General features: G+C 37.9%; 1 protein-coding gene across 4 annotated transcripts in view; it reads right to left on the bottom strand.

The window, feature by feature from the left end:
• The window catches only part of hoxc4a (homeobox C4a), a 45,632-nt gene that overhangs the window by 6,482 nt on the left and 17,809 nt on the right, over nt 1-21,341 (bottom strand). The window contains exons 1-2 of one of the 4 annotated variants that reach the window (XM_072696864.1): nt 14,952-16,059; nt 13,556-14,327 (exon numbers count right to left, since the gene is read on the bottom strand). The exons of 1 other annotated variant lie outside the window; for it this stretch is intronic. In XM_072696864.1, coding sequence (XP_072552965.1) covers nt 13,948-14,327; nt 14,952-15,387 — 816 coding nt within the window. In that variant the 5' untranslated portion in view covers nt 15,388-16,059 and the 3' untranslated portion in view covers nt 13,556-13,947. Of the gene's footprint in view, nt 1-13,555; nt 14,328-14,951; nt 16,060-20,296; nt 20,348-21,341 lie in introns of those variants that run through there. 2 more of the 4 variants (XM_072696865.1, XM_072696867.1) reach the window with 2 other exon arrangements.

Genomic DNA, 21,341 nt, shown 5'->3' with positions numbered 1-21,341 from the left:
CAATTTAATATAATTACGCAATTAAAGGTTTCGCTTTGGGACATCCTTAACTTAAAGACGCCTCTGAAACACTCCAGGCTACATTTTCCTATACAGTCAAGTAATGCTGAACATTTCAAAGTGGAAAAGTCCTGTGAAACAAAAAAGGAGGCGGGTCGTATTTGAGAGGGCCTTACGATGGAACAACACATGGAGCTCGCCAGGTATACAGCAGAGTCCCCAGCGTTGAATTAATACTGCGTTCATTTAGGCTCCAGCTGGACTCGAACGAAACGACAGGTGTTAATTAAGCACGGTGGGTGTTCATTTAAGTCTGGGGGATTCGCCGTAGTTGCTGTGCTCCCTCTACCTGAATACTGCACCAGAGCCACATTGCATACAGACAGCCTATCTTGAGGCGAAGATCTTCGCGGCTGTAGCGTTAGAATATTGCTACTTATGCCTCCTCGTAATTTCCCCCGTAAAGCCTCACTCACTATTTATTTAATTTCGGGCGTGTGGTTTTCCCCACGAACAAAATAGACCATTCATAAAGCCTTTATTAAGGGAGAATATTGTGAGGGGGAGTCGTACCCCAGTCCTCTTCATTTGTAACTCTAAAATCAATCTTGTTTTAAGAACGATTTGTTATTTAGAGTTCAGTGAATTGCTGTCACAAGGCTTGTCAAATAGAAGCATTCACCGTACATATTACAAGTCCGGCTTCTGCCGAGCTGCAGCGCCATTAACATGAAATATTACTGCGCTCAAGTATGCACCGGCGAATGTATGCGAAAGGCCTGCTCAATTCTGCAAATGAATTTAAGACCCAATAAGATAAACTCCACCTGACGCTGGGCTGCTTACAGGACATGGAGAGTCTGTTGTGATGTCTATTATTATTATTATTATTACTTTATTTTCAAGGGTCCTAAAGTAAAAGAAGTAGTTCTGCACTACTATTGTTTAACTGGACTTAAAGCAGTGTGGAACAATCAGAACATATACGTGCTATATACGTGTTATGTTATACATTCTGTATCTTAAATATAAAAGAGGTTCATTAGTGAAGGCAGAGGTTATATACAAAACCGTAACAACCTAAAGAACCACTTAGATGCCTAAATGGTTATTTCCCTTGTTATTATTGTTGTTGTAGCCTGTTCTCCTGGAGTTGTAAGGTCCATAGAAGTGGGCAATATGATGCTATTTATCATTATAACAATAAGTGATCCTATAATAAAGGAAAAAAGTATTTTAATGGTTTAGTATATATAACAGTAATAACCAATTTGAATGGTTCTTCATCTGGTTAATTAATTATTGCCTTTAGTGGATGACTTCTCGTATACAGTTCTTTAAGGAACCTTTTAAAAGGGTTCCACCATTGTTATGAGACATTGAGTGTGTATGCCACAATATGCTTTTCTGAGCATATCTTTGACATACTGCATGTTTCTTTTCAGAAAGAATACATTTAGTCTTGCTTAACTGGAACTTGGAACTGGAAGTTGTTGGACATGTTGAACAAAAATAAACCATACTTATGCCTGTTGTGGTGGTACTATTTAAATCGTATTGCTTTAGATATCAGAACAATAAATATTGTGACATATCATGTATTGTGATTATTTCTTGAAGAATCATGATATATTTTGTTCCATATCACCCACCATTATGTCCTAACACCATCTTACTATTTTCATTAGGAAAGGGTTCTTCAATAGAGTGGAGATGAAGGAAGTGGTCCTAAACAGAGCAGTGACAACTGAAAGAACCATCTGGGGGCTTAAATTGTTCATTATGTGGTTAAAGGTTTTTTTCTTTCAAATTGATAAACTTTTACAAATGATTCTACCTAGCACCAAAAAGGGTTTCAATATTGTTATGATTTAAATTCCCCACTTTTTTTTATTACCAAGGACAAAATATATGAAACGTCTCTCTCTCTCTCTCTCTCTCTCTCTCTCTCTCTCTCTTTCTCTCTCTCTCTCTCTCTCTCTCTCTCTCTCTCTCTCTCTCTCTCTCTCTCTCTCTCTCTGATATACACTATGAGCCCAAAAGTGTTGGGACACCTGCTCATGTATTGTTTCTTCTGAAACATATGATATTAAAAAAGTTTATCCTGTCTCTACTGTCCAGAGAAGTCTTTCTACTAAATGTCTGAGCATTATTGTAAGGACAAGAGCATTAGTGAGGTCAGGATGTTGGATGATCACCACCCTACCTCATCCCCAACTCCCAACTTATCTAAAAGCATTGGCTTGACCACCAGCTTTCCAGAGAACACATTCCACTGCTCCACAGCTCATTGCTTTGCACATGCCTGGTATAAAGCATGCCAGCCTATAGATTCATGTTAATCTGCTCCAGAGAGTCCTATTCTGGCAATACTACTCAACAGATACTGGAGAAGTTGTATGTAAGCATTTGCTTATCTGTATCAGCAATGGGTGCAACGTAAAGTAGCTAATTGCATTAATTTCAAAAGAGTTCCTCAAACATTTGGATATATAGTGTATGTGCATATATGTTCATATATCGGATTTCTGTTTGGAAGTGTTTAAGTGTTTGAGTTTGAGCCTCCTCAACCTATTTCTTTTTTTGCTGTTCTTGTTACTGTTTGAATGCAGATGGTGATGGGAATTTTCCTAATTAAGGTAAGCCCGTGTCTCACGCCGCTGAGCCCATTCAGTGGATCTGAAAAGGGATCTTTGATGTACTGGCTCAGCACGACCATAACTCAGCGCCTCCGCGAGTATACGCCAATTCTCCATGAACTCTGTTTGAACCACGACGCTGGCAATAAATCATTTTTCTTTCTCTCACAAAAGCGCGCCGGTCGCTCTGGGTGTCAACCCTTTTATAATTCCTCCTTACCTTCTGCGCTCTTGTGGTTGCTGACACAAACAGCTGCATAAAACATCGATAAAAAGGCCCACGCTTACGCCTTGGCTTCCAAAAGATAAAGCTCTATGCAAAGAGGGGCTAAACACTAGAGTGTGGCAGAAAGTAGCAAAATCAAAGCACAGCACCAAGCTAGTGTTTCTGTGCGACTGTGTGTGGTTGAGTGTGGAGGGGGACTTGTGTTCTCTTCTACACATCCTATTTGTTTTGACCACATTTCAATAAAGAGTCGTTTCGTAGCCAAGAAATGTTCTCGTCTAGTTTTACGTCTTCACGGAAAATAAATTGAGCTGTTATTGCTTTCATTCGTTTTTTTGCCTCATAAAAGCAGTGTATCTTTCGCCTTGCTGCGGCACAGCTCGCACGACATCCGACTTTCCCCAATAAAAAGCATTAGTAAACTGTTAATGTTTTTCAATGCTGGAGCAGATAAAGAGAGAAAGAGAGACACCGAGTCCAAGAAAGGATGCTAATGGGCAGAGGATGTTGTCGGCTATAACGATACATACAAATTGACCTGTCTCTGCAGAGAAAACATGAAGATTTATGTGACCCGCATTGCTGTAAACAATGTGCACCTATATGTAAACGTTTGAGTTATGGAAACTCAAACTCATTGACATACGAAGGTTATTTTCCAAACCGTTTGGGAGTTGGGAATGTCCAAGGAGCATCATCTGGATTGCAAACTGGTACCACAAGCTCAGGAGACGCTCACGTCAGAGGAGCCTCATAAGCCCAGCACTTTTTGTTCAATTATCTGATGTAGCAAACCTGCTAGACAAGGGCATTAACAGATGTGTTCGATCGGGACCCTCCAGGGTCCCTAGTTTCAGTTTAGACTGCTACAATAGGTTCTTTGAGCGATGCCATAGAAGAACAACTTTTGGTTCCCTAAAGAATGAGAGTGAAGAACCTTCTAGAGGTAAGGGGTGTAAAGGTTCTTCACACTGGCACATCTCTTTTAACAAATGAATCTTCAGGAAACCAAGTGTTTCTTCTATGGTTTAACTATTTTTAGGAGTGTGTCAGATCTTTTTTTTGGCTATGTAGTCATACGTTCAAAACTCCTTTTGACACTTTTTAAAATAATATTTAGAATGTATAAAATGATGTACCATTTTGCTGCTTCTCTTAATTTCACAGATTTCAAATAATTTGTAGGAATCTGTAAACAATTAATAGTCTTTATGAGCAGAACTGTGGATGATTTTGTGATTGTGATGGAGAAAGTTTAGAACATTGAGAATGATGTTATAAAAATTACATTCATATAGTTCTGAGAAATGTAAAACAAATCAAATATACATACATATAACATACCAAATAAAATATGCAATACTGTAATTAATAATGTGTTGAAATCTAGTGTAAATAAGTAATAAAAAGCTGCGTACGTAAAATTTCGTTATATTAAATTTGGTCGGTTATATTAAATCTTTATTCTTATCGTGTGTGGAAGTATTTATAATACACGTTATGCCCATGCTCCCTGTCACTTCATTTGTTTCAAACTGTGGGAATAGACCCAAAATAGCACCTTGTCTGATGAGGTTTTCTCAAGAGGTTTTGGCAAGATGCCTTTTACGTGTTCGAAATAATAAAGAGAATGAGTTATGAAGAGAAAGGTACAGTGACATATATTTGACCGCATCAGAGTTCAACTAAATCAGCTTCTTCATGTCTTATTTGATAAAAAAAAGTTTTAATTAAGTAATACGTATGGTAAGACGTAATTCTAAGATTTTAATGATGTTTTTCAGGTGTTCCAAAAACAGGAGTAACTTTAATTCGCATGCATTACTTCTAGACTTTCCTTGGGTTTGTTTTTGAGGACAAACCGTTGCCATTTATTGCATGTGTGCAAGCACAGAGGCCACATTTGCGCTGCGTGTAAAATGTTAGTCTAAGAATGGCACTCTTGTGTGTTCGCCATTGAAAAGATGACATTAATCACCGCTCGCAGCAGCGCGTCTCCTGACCTCCTCATGACCGCATATGTTTAGAGCCATTGCAGACACCCCAGCGGACTGGACAAAAGCCCTCAGCACCCAGCCAAACACCCCAAAGATGAAACACCCCTTTCCACCAAAGAATCACTGGTTAAAAACTACATCAACAATCGTAATATCTTGTTTTTCCTTAACACAGGATTTTGAGCTTTGATCCCAAAAGCTAATAGGCTATCTCTCTTTGATCCCAAAAGCTAATAGGCTATCTATCGTGCATTGTTACTTGAGCGATGCCATAGAAGAACCACTTTTTAAATAGAAATATGTTACAAAATTTGACCTCTAAAAAGTTTCTTCGCACAAAAGTTATTTTCTTTCTAGGTTCTTTTATGGCATTGCTCAAAGAACCGTTTGAAACAACTTTTTAAGAACGTGTGGCTCTTAAACCCACTTGGTTCCTGAGTGTCTTCTTTCTTATTTCTCAGAATTAAATATAGATTTTCATTTAATTATTATTGGTCCTGAATAGCTTTACACTGTTTTGTGTCTTGGCCTGCACTCTCAAGAAGGAGTAGTGTGTGGCTGTGTCTCATTACACAGAGACATAGATCTCTAGTTGAAGTCAAGACATGCTATGTGCCTCATGTGATATTGATAAGCTTAGTAGTAGGTGGATAATATGGCTTTGGAGATTCGTTCCTCTTGTTCCAAACATGTCACAAGACATTTAATGACCTATGTCTATTAAGATTGTAGATGTGAATGTTCTTTGAGATATATCTCCTGTAGGACATGGTCACCTCTTCTATATATCTTCTATAGGTCCACCTATTTTGTAAAGCTTTAATCTATTTTTAACATCTGAGTGACTGAGAAAGAGGAAACATCTATTTGCTGTTTAAACACATTTGTAGTGCAGAAGTGTGGATATCTACAGGTGGACCTCAATCCATTACCTTGATTAAACTTAGTATACATGCTTAAATGAAGTATACATAATTCTTTAGCTTTTCATACTTTAACAACTTCTTAAACTTTCTACATTATTTAATGATTTAAATGTAAACAGTCAAAATTGTAAAATGGTTAATTGTAAAGAGCCCTATTGATATTTTAAGATGATGGTAAATGCAACCAGGAGTCATGCTGCCTACAACACAAATATAGCCACTTATTTCCTATCCAAAATGACTTATATGAGTTCTCTTAGGAGCTCCTCAGACTGTACGTATGATTCTCTAGAATGCATTTTATTTTAAATGTAATTATTTAGTTGCTTTGCTTAACCATCATGCTGAAATTTTGAAAATGTGAATTCCCCTTTAACAGAACTAGTGGTTATTTCAAAGTATGGGAAGAACCTGAATCTTAGTTGCAACATGGAGAGACTTTGAGAGTCCATTGGTTTCGTTCTAAATAATTACCATTGGTCTTCTGGTCTTGTGACAATGAAGATCCCTCTGGATGCAAAAAAGAGAAACTAGGTTTAAGGTTGAACCTCATCTCACTATTCCATTCAATTGTCTAGGGATAAACGAGAATATGCACTCAGCTACATTAAAAAATGAGACTTCCTAAATGGTTCTTTAGGAAACCTTATATTGGTTATGTGAAACGTATTTGCTTTTTATATGGTTCCTTAAAGTGAATTATTTCCTAAAGAAAAGTTTTTTTTTTTGGTTATATAGTTCTGCAAAGAACATATCTTTACACATGAACATGCAACTCTACTCTGTACAAGCGTTTACTGTAGTGTCCTTTAGTATATATATATATATATATATATATATATATATATATATATATATATATATATATATATGTGTGTGTGTGTGTGTATATAGAAAGCTTATTTTTTTTCTCTTTTTATATTGATATATATATATAAGATTGTCTGTAAATGGAGGCACTGCAAAATAAGAATTTCATTGTACAGTGTAACAGCTTGTTTCTGCTGTGCATATGACAATAAACTTTAATATTTGCACTCCTTTATTTATATAAATGCATGTACACAAGGACACATAAATAATCATATAAATAGAGATACAAAAACGGATAATAATTAGTAAATGTAAGATATATCCTAAAACGATGTCTGTATTTGGTGATTGGTGATGATTAGTAGCTTCTTGTCAAAGACGTGGGCATGTTATGTTAAATCGCATATTAGATTTTTCTTCTAACATTTTTATTTAAGAAACTTTAGAACTGCAAACGTTTTAAGAATACCTGCAATTGTGAATTTCTTTGACTTTTGTATATACACTGTTTACCACATTTTGTAGCCAAATTGTATTTGATCCATGTTCTCTGAACTCTGAATGTCCCAGCACTTATCAATCAAATCTTATCAAATGGATTTAATCATATACTTCTATTTATATTTTTTATATTACCTTTAGTCTTTTGGTCTAATTGAAACTACCAACAATTTACAAAAATAACTAAATTCAAAGTTGATTTGATTGTGAATACATGTATTAAGATTACACCTAATCAAACAAGTCAACTTGGTTATGTTATGATGTTCATCTCAGATATGTAATCACTTTTGGATATAAAAAAAAACATAATTAAATGAATGACTTTGTACATACATTGAATCCTGCATACTTAATTCCTCATCTTATTGGTATCCTTAGACGTTCGTGTTTGCTATCGCTGATTTTCGCTCTCATGATCCAGTATTCTCTCTCTTAGTAAGGAAGGCCGTTGGGCATAGCGTTCGGGGTCACTGTAAGTGTAAGGGTTAAGGGGCAAGACCTCAGAACAAAGATTATGGAGATTGTGTTAGCTAGTCCATCCAGTCGGTGTGCGCACACACTGGTCACACTCTTATAGAAAACACGAACATGGACACTAATATTAACCTCATCTGCAATTGTAGACTAAAATAAAAGTACGGTCTAACTGTAATTGCTGACAACGGTGATCGTGCGAATGTATGGTTTGATTTATTCGCCCTGCTTGTAAGAAGGGCTTCGTCTCTGGGAAATTGCATGTTGACCTCAGTTTCAACTCTTCGGCTTTTTTGTGTCGCTGCCATGGCTCCGTTTACACAGACCACCTCTGAACAATACTAAAGACTGGGACCTTTTAACACTAACTTTGAGAAGACACTTATCCAATAAAAAGGCATGCGATTCAAAATACATACATTGGTAGCAACGACGAACATTAGTGTGCAGGCTGCAGGATAGCATACGTATCCTGTAAAACAGCATACTATTGTTTTTAAGGATGTGGAGAGCGTCGTACATGTATGCATAAATCTGGGAGGTTTTTAAACACTGCGGAACTTTGGGGGTTTATGATCAATTAACTAAACACTACTGTTGAATACATATATTTGGCTATTATTCCGTAGTGGTATCTCCCCCTATCTTGGATTATCTCGTGCAGAAAATATTATAAACAAATTTGGAAGTACAGCAGATACAGTGTTCGCGTTGTACACAAAAAAATCAATGTCTCCACATTCATCGCAATTTCCGGATGAACGGACCAATAGAAATAATACAAAATATTTTCCATTGACTTCCACTGAAAGCTAAAAAAATCTTTCAGTTTCAGATATACGAGATTTTGACGATACAAAAAATAACTATAATAAAAGATTATAACTAATGGATACATTTGCAAAACGTGAGGGAATACGATTTGTCAATAAAATCATATTAAAACCACATTCCACTGTTATAGCTTGTTACATTGTCAAAATAAGGACCCAAGCACCCAAAGCATGTATGTCTTGATTAGCTCAGCTTAGTAGAGCACAGTTCTTCCAGCAGCCTAAATGTCCTAGGGGCTCAGTAGTAAAAATGCAGTTATTATGCAGGTTGTCGCAAACTGTTGGCTATGATAAAACAAAAACTTTTTATTACCGTCAGTAGTACTGAATGCAGCGAATAATTATAAATGCTATAATCCGATAAATCCGAAAAAACTGAGCAAAATCTGACCATTTCCATTGTACCTAATACTTAACCACACCTGTGCTTGTTGTGTGCCATTGTAGTTTACACCGTCTTCAATTCGTGTGCTCTTCTACGGGCCACAGTTTACAGCATTATGCATCACATTTAAAACAGCATAGCCTGATTCCAGACCGCTAAAGACTTAAAATCTATAGACTGGTCTGTCCCATATTTCAGAAGGGGAACTGAGAACCCGTACTTAAACACTAGTTTCTGCTTATTGACTAGTCTATTTAAAGAAGATCCAATCTAACTAACAGAAATCATTTAATCGCCAAGACGACTGCACTCTCTGTATTCACTGAGAGATCATTAAATTGGTCTAAATTCCCCAATGTGCTTAATATGGCATTGCTGTGTCAATAATTGTTGAGCAGAATAAATCTATGGTGGTTTTCGTGATGTGGGTCAAGGTTTACTTCTGATCTTAAATGGATACGTGCTATTATATATATACTTACATTTTAGATGTATAGAATTTACAAAACGATATTGCATTAAATCTGGTTATTATTCTTTTTTTTTAACTATTTTAATTATTTTATTACGTGATCTCATGCATATAACTGCAAATTAAAATAAAACAAACTAAAAACACTCTATATCATAATCACATTAACAAGCGAACGCAACGTCCCTTCACAGGCATTTGGTTATGAAATAGTTCACAAATATTACATTAAATTTAGATATATAACCTTTTTGTTACAAACCTAGCATTTGCTTTGCTTACGAACCGCCATGAACTCCACTATAAATCACAAGGCTAGTTTGAGGTGCCACTGCAACCATAACTAAAGTAACTTGCATTATATTTAGTACATTATCTTTTTTTTATCATTGCATATACTGGTTATTATTACGATTCAAATTTGCCAGCCTTTAACGTTTGCCATTGGTGTTAACTTTGGACCATTGTTCAAAAGCTGGAAATCTGGTTGAGAAGAGGAGCTCTGCACCTGCGCACGCGCTAACGGTTCTGCTCCCTTTCCCAATGAAACGTCACCTCAGAAAACTATATGCAAACCTATACAACTGAGGGTGTTCTCTTTAATCCAATAAACTTTACAACAAAACAAATAATAATTTCCGAATCTCTTTTTAAAAATTCTAATTAATTATATTGAAGTAAAGCAGCTGCAAATCATTATATATATATATATATATACACACACACATAAATACATACATACAACAGCACATGCTGGCTGCTAACTACTGATTTAAGTTTATTTCTATTTATTTACAGGAAATACACACTTACTGCTGAGATAAACATTTTAATTACTAATTATCCACAGGACTGTATATTTACTAGCTATACTTTAGAAAAGATTGTGTATTTATCAACCTTATCAACAGCTATAGCTAACTATCTGTTGGCCAATGTCAACATTAGTGGAAGGCCAAGCTAAGTGTAGCTTGGTATTTGAAAGGTAACTTAAAAAGTATAAGCTGGAATGGTTGTCAAATCATCAACTTCTCGCTTTGTCTACAGGTTGTAAAAACATAACTTTTTCAAGTTAATTTTCCAAGTAAGCGAATTAAATAGTTACAAAGTAAACTCTCAATAAAACATAAAAAATATTTAAATTGAATGATTGAATATTAAATCATTCCAATGCTTTACTACTACGCAACTGTGCATTAAAATACAGGATGTTTTTAGTCTGACGTCCTACAAAAAAACGTCGTAACGTGAAGTTCTTGAAGCAATTTGTTTTCAAAACTTACTCACAAGTCAGCACAGAAGTTTACGACTTTAGGTTCGTGGTCCCCCGGAGAAGTGATGCCCCCCTGAAGGATAAGCAATCCTAAGAGTGGCCGAGAGTTCACCGATGCTTTGGTGTCATCCCGTATGGAGCAAACCATTTAGATTGTCCTGCTACCACATCAATATAACCCCACAATGAAAGCAAGCAAGTGTCCTGGCGGCTTACTTAGGAAGCCTACGAGGGTGCACACAGAAGGTACACGTTGAGAGAGAGAGTCGGGTCACAGGGTGGGAAAGGTCGGCCAACCCGGCTAAAATGAAGCTAATGGGACAGAAAATGTGGCCGCAGAGTGAACTCGCCTCTTCAGTGTTGCCCCAAGAAACTTCAATAAAGTAGCCTTTCAGCACCCCGACACGCAGGCGACAGCATCTCGAATGAGCGTGTCGGGATGCACCGATTTAGGCGTGCACATTCATTTCTCTCCGCTGTCCGGCGGCATAATGGACCCTCTGAATGCAGGTCATGGGCCCTGCTCTTTTCAAGTGCCTCTCCAAAGTCACGGCCAAGTCAGGACGGTTAGCCAATAATGCGCTATTTCTGTTCATTTTTAGAAAGTATATATTTTCTACAGAGTTGCATCAATTCATATATTTTTCTTTTGCTCGAAAATACATTTTACGATTGACTAAAGCATACCTGTATTCAACTTAATGCGTTACGAATAACTATTGGTGCCTCCGGTGATTGATGGTCTAGAATACCTCTCTCCTTTGTGCCTCGCAGCCCCCCTACAAAGTAAGCCGTTGTATAATCTTCATTCAAGTCAGGGTGATTTACAATTAATCAAAGCCATTCCTTATTTATTTATTTGTTGTCGGATCAATCACTAAACAGCTAGGGCAACGCACGAAACTGAACATTTCAAGCAACGAATTCCTAACCCCTTTATGGTTTATGTTGTATATTTCACATATAAAGCCAACTTATCTGGATGCATTCCGTGAAGAAAAGCACTCACACTGAATGACTGTATCTCCTGCATGGCGCATGGCAACTAGCCTTGGGCAGGCCTAACGCTTTTGGTTGTGACTAGCCCTCTGGAGATGAACTGGAGATGACGTTGCCTCGAACAGTAGCGAGCGCCACATTTTAAAAGAAGGCGTGCATCGTGGGGAGTAGTCTTAACATTAGCTATGAAGCTTTAACCAGCATATGTAACAGTGTTTACACAGTACGTTGTAAACATGCTAGAACAACGTATTACAATGCTGTTATATATTGGGCAATAACATGAATACGAGTTCAATTCTTATGTTCCGTGTTGGTGTGATGCTGTTTTTTAAAAAAGATAGTTAACATCGATGCTACTGAAAATTTGGATTGTTAACTAGGCAATAACCGTTGGCTTACAGTGCCCAAACGACTCATGTTTGAGTTTTTTTTGGTCTTCAAAAAAACAGCTACCTATCACTGATGCGCCTTTTGCACTAAAACCACCCCAGCAGTTAGCCTACAATGAAAGCATTGGCCTACAATGAAACATGACAGAACAGCATATTGCAAGGCGGAGTTTAAATGTCCTGGACAAAAACAAGCCTAGAATGTCAACTATGGGAAACGTTGTTGTGGAGCTTATTACTGGTTATATGAAAACCAGCTAGCTAGCATTGATTCTCAACACGCTGCCCTGCATTCTAAAAGCTAGCCTATAAAAGCTAGCCTACAGCAGTGGCAAAACTGCTCACACTATGGTATTAACCTGACAGAACAATATTCTCCAAGGCTGGTTTAAATATACTGGGAAATAACAAGCAAAGTAGTTCAATTCTGAGGCACCTTATTGTTGTGATCCAGCTAACTAGCAATGGTGCTTCTGAATACCATGTTACTTGCATTCACTTCCTCAACTAGCACCACCATCTAATTAACTTTATGAACTGCTGAAGACTATGACTTTGAAATTCCAGCTTAAGTTTGCATGAGAGCAGGTGTCATCAGCAGACCCTTAGCATTTTTTCCACATAAACAAACAACCTTTAACGTGTTTCTTAGTTCTTTAGTATATGAAAGCAAACAAATATCGTTAGGAGTAAACCATGCTTATGTTTGTGTAGGCCAGTGCTGCAACAATCACTGCCCCACTGGACCACTAAGGTTGTTGTTTAAATCTTGACTGGTGGCATTGATTTTCAGAGGCATGTGCAGCCAGGTTTTAGCCAGTAATGAGCAGGAAGGCATCCTCTCAAGTGAAGAGCGATAAGGTCCCACTAAAAAGGCCACGAATTATGAGCCACGTTAATCGAATGCATGTGAAAATAATGAGCTGTGTCCGTGTGCAGTAAAGGGCGCACAGGGTATCATTTGGTGTAGGCAAATATAGGGGGGCTGTTAATCATTAATACAACGTCTTATTTATTCCATGCTAGAAATATATGTTAATATCCCAATAAATGCATTGGAGAGCCAAGGGCATAGAGTTTCTTAATGAATAGACGATACTGAGGCTGGGGCTTTATAGGCCCACTGTTAAAAATGCACATTGCATTATTCACATAGATTTAAACAGTGGTGTTTCAGTATAACAGCTTGTTTTCTTAGTTTGTGATCAAGTTATTATTGTTTTAACTCAGACGTTATATTCATGCCTCCAGGGTCATCTAGACGCCTCAAAAAGGCTGTGTTAATAAAATCCACCCCGAACCTATGTAAAACTAAGAGACACTTACTTTTATTGACCAATATGATTATCACAAATACACTAAACTCGTTTTTATTGCATCTCACAATAATCTGCTTTTAATAGCCTAAACACAACGTCATCACAACAAAACTAAATGATAATTTAAAATCTTAACCTTGTTTACCCCCCATACGACAGTGAACTCATAGCATGTTGTTTTCAGATCAACAGAGACGTTTCAAGATCAGTAGCTTATCGATGCCATGTCGTCAATAGTGTTCTTCATTTACAGTAGAAAAGGAAAAAGCCCCCCCCCCCCAAAACTTCCCAATCTCCCCTTTCAGTCTCAAGTGTGTGAAATAAATAGAACAATTGTGCACTTCACCTTGGCAGCCGGGCTTAGAGAGGCCCCTCAATAACATTTGAATATAGTGTTCATATAACCTGCTTCGTCCGAAAACAATAATTATCTGGAAAAAGGGAAATAATTCCTGCTTTCAGTTTCGATAAATTAAACCCTGTTTCGCGTAAAAAGAATAGGTGTTCGCAATAATCCATGCTATATAACATGCATTTTATATAACTGTGGACTTAAAGCAAACCCCCAGACGCACAAGATAAGCTACGAAAAAACAAAACAAAACAAAAACAAACAAATATATATTATGTTCTATAAATAATGAGTCATTTTGGAGCTCGTTCCTTTCCCGTCCTCCTCCGTGGGATAAGATCCCTTATAACCTTGTAATATCCTCTCCCCGCTCGGATCCGGAGAGCTCCTCGTTGGCGGACAGGGTGCTGCTACTGGTTGAGGCAGCCGCCACGGCGCCCGCCGCGGAGCCTGCGCTGGAGCCGGAGGACATGGCCGTGGAGGACGAGGAGGACCTGACTTTGGTGTTGGGTAGCCTGTGGTCTTTTTTCCACTTCATGCGCCGGTTTTGAAACCAAATTTTTATTTGCCTCTCGGAGAGCACCAGGGAGTGTGCAATCTCGATACGCCGCCGTCGCGTTAAGTAGCGATTATAGTGGAATTCCTTCTCCAGTTCTAACACTTGCTGGCGGGTGTACGCGGTCCGGGACCGCTTGGGCTCTCCTCCATTGTAACTCGAGTTGACTGGAAAGAGGAGAAGCAAAAAGGGGGAAAGAAAGGAAGGGGAGAAGAGAGGAGCGAGGGAAGGGGTAAGGTAAACAAGCGTGTCTGGTGGAAAAAATCTGTATAAATGGTGGCTTTAGTGCGGGAATGAAGGTGGTGGTTGAAAAGGGGGTGGTGGTAGATATATTTAAAACTTATACAACTGTGCGTAATGAGGTTAAATTCGCACTGAAATCAGTCCTGAATTATTAATGCAACATAATAAAGCTTAGTTTTCTGTCTTTCTTCTTCTTCTTTTTCTGGTCCAAAGTCTCCCTCCCTGTTTCTCTCTCTCCTCTCTTTCCCTCTCACACACATACATAACACGAGGAGCCACATGGTGATACGGCTGCCCAGAGTATACCTCGGCTATAAAATTTATGGTGGGTGTAATTACCAATGCCGAGTCGTAAATCCGCCTCAATTGTGCCATTTCAAAGGCTGCTATCCTATGGTAGCAGGGGCTGGCCAGGGAGATGATGGGGGAAAGGGAGCGGAGAGGCAGACGGAGAGATAGATAGAGAGAAAGAGAGAGAGAAAGGCAGAGAGAGAGAGTTAGGGAGAAAGAGAGAGCTTTATGGTGCGTGTATATACGAGTTCACATACCGGTGCTGACGTGAATCTTCTTCATCCACGGGTAGACCACAGGCTGCTTGGCCGAAGCCGCGCTGTTGGGGTGCTCCGGGGTGGCTTGGTTGCAGGCGGAGGAGGCGGCCGGCGGGGTGGCCGGAGAGAGGGGCAACTGTGGGGGCTCGCACGAGGCGGGCTGCCCTTTGCCGAGCAGGTGGCCCGAGTGAGGTAGTCCATGTCCCCGCTGCGTGTCGGGCTCTGGGATGCTTGCACAGTTGTACTGGCGTTCCTGGTAGCTTGCCCGCGGTGGAGGGTACAACTCCTGGTGGTGATGCTGGTAGCCCGCGTCCCTGGCGCGGCCGTAATACTCGGGACTGTGCTCGGGGATGTAATTGTTTTGCGAATATTCCTCACAAGGAGGAAATTTCGGATCGATGTAGTTAGAGTCCATCAAATACGAGCTCATGATCATTAATTTCTGGAGTGGAAAATAATTTTTCTAGCTTTGTCGTTTTTCTGCTCCATAAAGCCCTCCTACTAGCGAGCGACCCTGTAAAGTTACTTTTACCACGTGACGCGGTGGCCCAATGGCAGTGGGCGAAGCAGTCCCCGGATAAGGAACCGAGGCATCTCGCTCACGCAGACATACCTTCTATTTGCCGCCATTGTGTAGGGAATCTCTCTCTCTCTTTCTCTCTCTCTCTCTCATACACACACACACGCACACATATGCCCAAACACAAACACACACACAAAGAGAGAAAGGGAGAGAGCGAGGCCCACCCTCTTTTGCCACACGTGGACCACCACTACCTTTTGCCGTTTGCTTGATAGAACGATTCATAGTCTGAAAGACAGACAGCTACCAAACATGACAATGGGTTAATATAGTCAGTAATGCAAAACATGCAAATGAGGTTCATTTCAGACGATAACTGCGATAATATCTCTTAGACTTACTCAAATGTGGTTACCCTTCTTCAGGTTTCAGCTTTAAAAGTAAGCATGCAATAAAAATACTAATAAACTATTAGTATTAGTATTATTATTATTACTACTACCCGCTAGAAGTAGTAGTGGTAGTAGTAGTAGAAGTAGTAGAAACAGTAGTGCTACTGTTGTTATCATCTGGTATTTAAGTCTGTTTTTATCCCATAGACTATTCAGAAACAGATATAATAATCATAATAATAATAATAATAATAATAATTTTATTATTATTATTATTATTATTATTATTACTGTACACTGGAGTCTGTAAGCATTTCTATTCAGCAGCTTTGACTCCTGGAATTCTTTGGTCGTATTTCATTATTGTTGTAGGCCTAGGAATTGTGTTTTAGTGTTGCCGTTTATGGATTGACCACAGCCGAGATCCGTATGGCTTTGGTGAGGAGGTTTCGATATTTTATTGGCCCATAAAAGCTGTAAATCCGTCTTTACGAAGAGGAAACACAGCCAGCGTGTTCACACTGTACGTTTACTTTCACAGTCACATGACCCTTAAGCTTCTTCACTCACTCATCCATATCCGTTACCAGACTGAATGTGAACATATCACTTTAGTGAGCGCCCATTAAGTATAAATCACCCCTGTGCCGTTTTGAATGTGTATTATTGTGTGTGTGTGTGTGTGTGTGTGTGTGTGTGTGTGTGTGTGGGAGAGAGAGAGAGAGAGAGAGAGAGAGAGAGAGAGAGACAGAGAGATAAACCAACTTTGTTTCGTGGCTTTCAAGTCGCCCATGTATTCCTGTAGAGACGTATTTGTGATTTCTATGTATGGACACAAATTCGGTTCTACAGGGTACATATAGACAACTACATAGCGTCTTGGGTTATGAGGTACCATCTAAACACAGGGACGCCAGTTACGGATACTTAGACCAACCAAAAGTCGTTTGGCCTGCTTCAGTAAGCGTCATTTTTCTCCAGAGATGGAGTGCCCTTGACATGTTTCTCGCTTTTGATGGACTATATATGTTGAAGAACAAAGCAATATTTGCTTTGCCATAAATGTTTAATTTGCACTCGTTAAAGGGGAGGGAAAATACTGCATTTGTTAAATCATTCCCTATTCATATCAGTCTCATTTGAAAGGCAGCCTATTTTTCAGTTACGTACAGATGAAGGATTTGAAAATACACTGGAAATTGACGGAAACATTTTTAGAGTGCATTACAAAACAAAGTTTTATGCCGGAACACAAGTTGTCAAAGTTAAACCATTAAGTGTCACTCGTAAAGTCTTAAAAAAAGTAATTGCAACAAGTGTTTCAAGTTCTGTATAACTAAATCATTAATTTATAAATAAAGCCATGAATATTGGTTTAGTGTGGAAAGTGAAAGTTATTGAATCAGAGATGTTAACAATGGTGCTGTCAGGAACCAGAAAACCATAGACAGCTGATATTTGAGACAGGAATTTAGTTTTGAGATAAAGCATAAAACGATGTTAATAATGTTTACATGTATTAATGGAAGAGATGTACATGCAAGGTGAACTGTGATATGTATGTTAATATAGTCCACATAGAGGTTCAGAAAGCTATCACAACCATTTAGAAATCTTAATACGTTTGTTTATGGTAACACAGTTCATATCAAACCAAACTGAATATCACATCTCAATAATTTAATCGCGTTCACATTTGGCAAAATACGGTTGAATTCGCTTTTACTACGAACAGAATATAGGAAAATCAAACATCGTATGCAGTATCGTAATATCGTACGCGGTATCAGATACTCAGTCGGTACAATTTTACTGTTTTGTATGGATCAACACACTTACAGACTGGATGGTATGCAATAAAACGAGAGAGAGGGAGAGAGAGAGATTTTCCAGCGTCATTTTCTATCAAAGTGTAAATTCCTAGGTGCACCCCACATGAATATTCAGTCCCAAACATGGCGTGCACAAAGCGGACGCGTGACAGCGCAGATGAAAAATAAGTTTCTGTTGTTCCCTGGGGTTTTATTGTGCGCGTTATTACCATATGACCGCTTCCTAACCTGGACCTCCACGTCTTACTTCTTTCTCCAGTTTACACATAAACAAGTTTAGAGGCCATTCTTGCCTTATGGATATGTCCTTTATGGATCACCGAAAATTGGCCACTTTTTCAGCGAATGCCTGCACGTCCTTTTGCGGCATAATTTAATCTGTAAACTACCGAAGTCCATTTATACGCTTTATCTTGTCTTGTATAGTTTCTTGATTCAAAAGCTATATCAGAACTGTAAGCATACAACAAACGAACCTATAAGGAACTACACACTTGCTTCATTTCTTTCCTCCATTTAATGGTAGACTACCACTTGAACCCACAGTGATTGAGATTTGTTTCCCTCACTCAGTCCGCCGCCACACCCCCCCCCCCCTGAAAACTCCCTCATCCACCCACTCGACCCAGCTCCTGTGTTGGGGACGCATTTTAATATTAGTTAGACAGCCTGACCCGCAATTCACCTCTCGCGTTTGACTCGTTCCAATAGTTCACTGCCAAGCTGTTATTGATGAGCGAACAGCGATGAATTTCTTCTGCACACAAATGGCCTCAGATCCAGCACCAAGCTCAATAACTAGTTATAATGTAGAGAGTTGTGGGGGAAACGAGCCCTGCGGGCAAACTTGCTTGATATTTCATTTGTATGTTAGTATGATTTTTTTTTTGCCAACACACACACAATGATAGATAGGAAGATGAAAGCTAGATGGATAGATAGACAAACAGACAGACAAGCGTATAGATGTGCTTTTCATTTTCAGTTTTGAGAGACTATTTGGCTGTTGTGTTAAATCTCTTCCGTCTATGCTGAATGATTATATGTGCTTTTCAAGAGAATCTCGGAACTGAATCCTGACACACACGTAAAAAACAATATATATATATATATATATATATATATATATATATATATATATATATAGAGAGAGAGAGAGAGAGAGAGAGAGAGAGAGAGAGATTATGATAAAAGAACATGATAAAAGAACATCTTATATCTGTAGCTATGAAGATATTTGTATATGATATGTTTCAGTTTCTACCTGAAATATGAGCACGTGGCATTTAAGAGCATGTGGCATTACCAAAACAACCAGTAAACTAGAAATAAGTACCTCAGTCTGTATTAAGCAGTTGTAACAGTTCTTTTTCTTAGTCTGGGCCTGAAACATGACCTTTTATTTGCATATGTATATTTATGTAGATCTATAATCACCAAAACAACTAATGCACTACCAATACAACACCCACTGTTATTTTAGCCACTATTTTTCTAATGCATTAATTTAAGAATTAATTCTTAAAACCTATACCTAAAGTAAATAATAACATACACAAAAATATATTAACACGGGTTCTTATTCCCATACATATTAGCTAATTGTTTCTCAATGCATTTTCTTTACTTAATGCATTGTGTTAGTATCCAAACTGACCTGATTCAATTCTATGCGCTATTATCCACATTTTGTTTTACACTGGAAAAGAGGTTCATTTTTTAAACGTGTCCATTATCAAAATGTGCTAGTTATTTTCAGAATGACGATTATTTTGATGTTTTTAAAATGATTCGACAAGGTATACGAGTATATAGTAATATTATCAAATTCTCTAATGTTGCTGGCAAGAGGAAGTGCCAAAGGAATCTCTGTAAATTACTCATGTATGTTTTATGAATGTATGTTACTCATATAAGAATTCTACATTCTAGGTTTAAGGTTAAAGGAACAGTGGAACTTCTCAAATAAGTTATATGCATATTTCCAATCGGTATTTTTGTTTGTGAATAAAAGTAGTTGTACCTACTAGTTGTACCTGTTAGTACACAATGCAATTAAAAACAAATGATTCACAGGCTCCCGACTTATTATTATTATTATTATTATTATTATTGTAATTTAGCCATTGATTTTAGCCATCGATTTTAAATCAATATGCGGTGGTTTTGGTGGTTTAATGCACTCAGTCTCTGGTTTTGTTTTCAGCATTTCAGCATCTTTATTTCCACATATTTGTTCGAGAGACTATTGTTAAAAAGCGAACACGTAAAACACGTTTTATTGCACTGTGAATAATAAAATAACGCTTTAAATGATTTATATCACTCAAATATAAATGGACTAGAGGTAAATGTGATTGGCTTGCTTGGTGTAAGATTAGTAAGATCAATAGATCATAGACTTTTTAAAACAGTGGTTGGAACCATTTCAGTCCTTATAATACGTAGGTTTTTAGCAATTATTAACAAACGACGAGGGTCTTTTTTCTGGCCTTTCTTGCTGTTCTCAGGGAACACTGCCCTCTGTGTTTGCTTCGTAGCGAAACAAGGGACAGGTAGATTTGGACGTGTCAGGAGAGGATTGAAACCAAGACTTACCGGTAGAGCAAAACCTTGTGTCTTCTTTGCATACTTTCATCTTTTTCTTTTCTATCATAGATGAATAGAGGAGACAGTAAAAGAGAAAGAAAGAAAAACAAAAACAATTAAAAGGGGAACCAGTAATATATTGATAGTGCGCCTAAATGCTAGTGATATATCGAAAAACAAAGAAGTAAAAACATAAAATATATATAATAACGTCTTAATACATTACAACAATGACATCAGAAGTGAATTACCTACCTCAGTTATAACATTATGAAGAATTCAATAGAATTTTAATTACACCATATAAGCTAAAACAAAGGAAGAGCTCTCTCTCCTTTTCTCTCTCTCTCCCTCTCCCTCTCTCATCTTTGTTTCTGAGGGTGACTTAAGTGAACTGTCCTAAGGCATGATTCTCTTAACTAGGACAATGTTATGCATTTAGCACAGGTTATTTTCAGAATGATTTCCTTGATGGATTTGTTTATTTCTGGCAGTAATGGAAGACCTAACTCCAAGCCAAAAATCGCTTATTTCGTTAAGAAAAACTATTGAATAATGTCAGATCCAGACTTATTGACCTGTATACTTTATAATCAGCCACCATATTTCTCTGAAATGAAAAGCAGAAAGGAAGATTTTTAAAACCATTTGATTGCTAATTAAATGTAATATGTTTTTTTAATGATTTTAAATAATACCTTCTTAGTCACTAAATTAAGTTTTTAAAAATGTTGAGATGATGAACTTTTATGTTTTAAAAAATCAAATATTCTTTTATATATTGTTTTTTTCCCAGGAATCCCAAACACTTCTAATCTGGATGTGTTGCAAAGACCTAAGCTGCTACAGTAGGCCAAATACCAGTCTGTAACTCTGTCATGCATTAAATGAAAGAGGTTTGTTATCGCTGAATTTCCTAAACATTACCACGCTATGTAATTTACCAGTGACTTGTTGGGACCTGCTTGTTCCTGTCCAAACAGGAACATAAACATGAACAGAATGTGGGCAGTTCTGGGAAGTAAATCTACCATTTTCACTCCTTTGGGTGCGG

This window comes from Salminus brasiliensis, chromosome 14 (assembly GCF_030463535.1).
Source record: "Salminus brasiliensis chromosome 14, fSalBra1.hap2, whole genome shotgun sequence".
Classification (NCBI taxonomy): domain Eukaryota; kingdom Metazoa; phylum Chordata; class Actinopteri; order Characiformes; family Bryconidae; genus Salminus; species Salminus brasiliensis.
The sequence above is the reverse complement of the archived record's forward strand: the minus strand, read 5'-3'. Positions and strand labels throughout refer to the sequence as shown.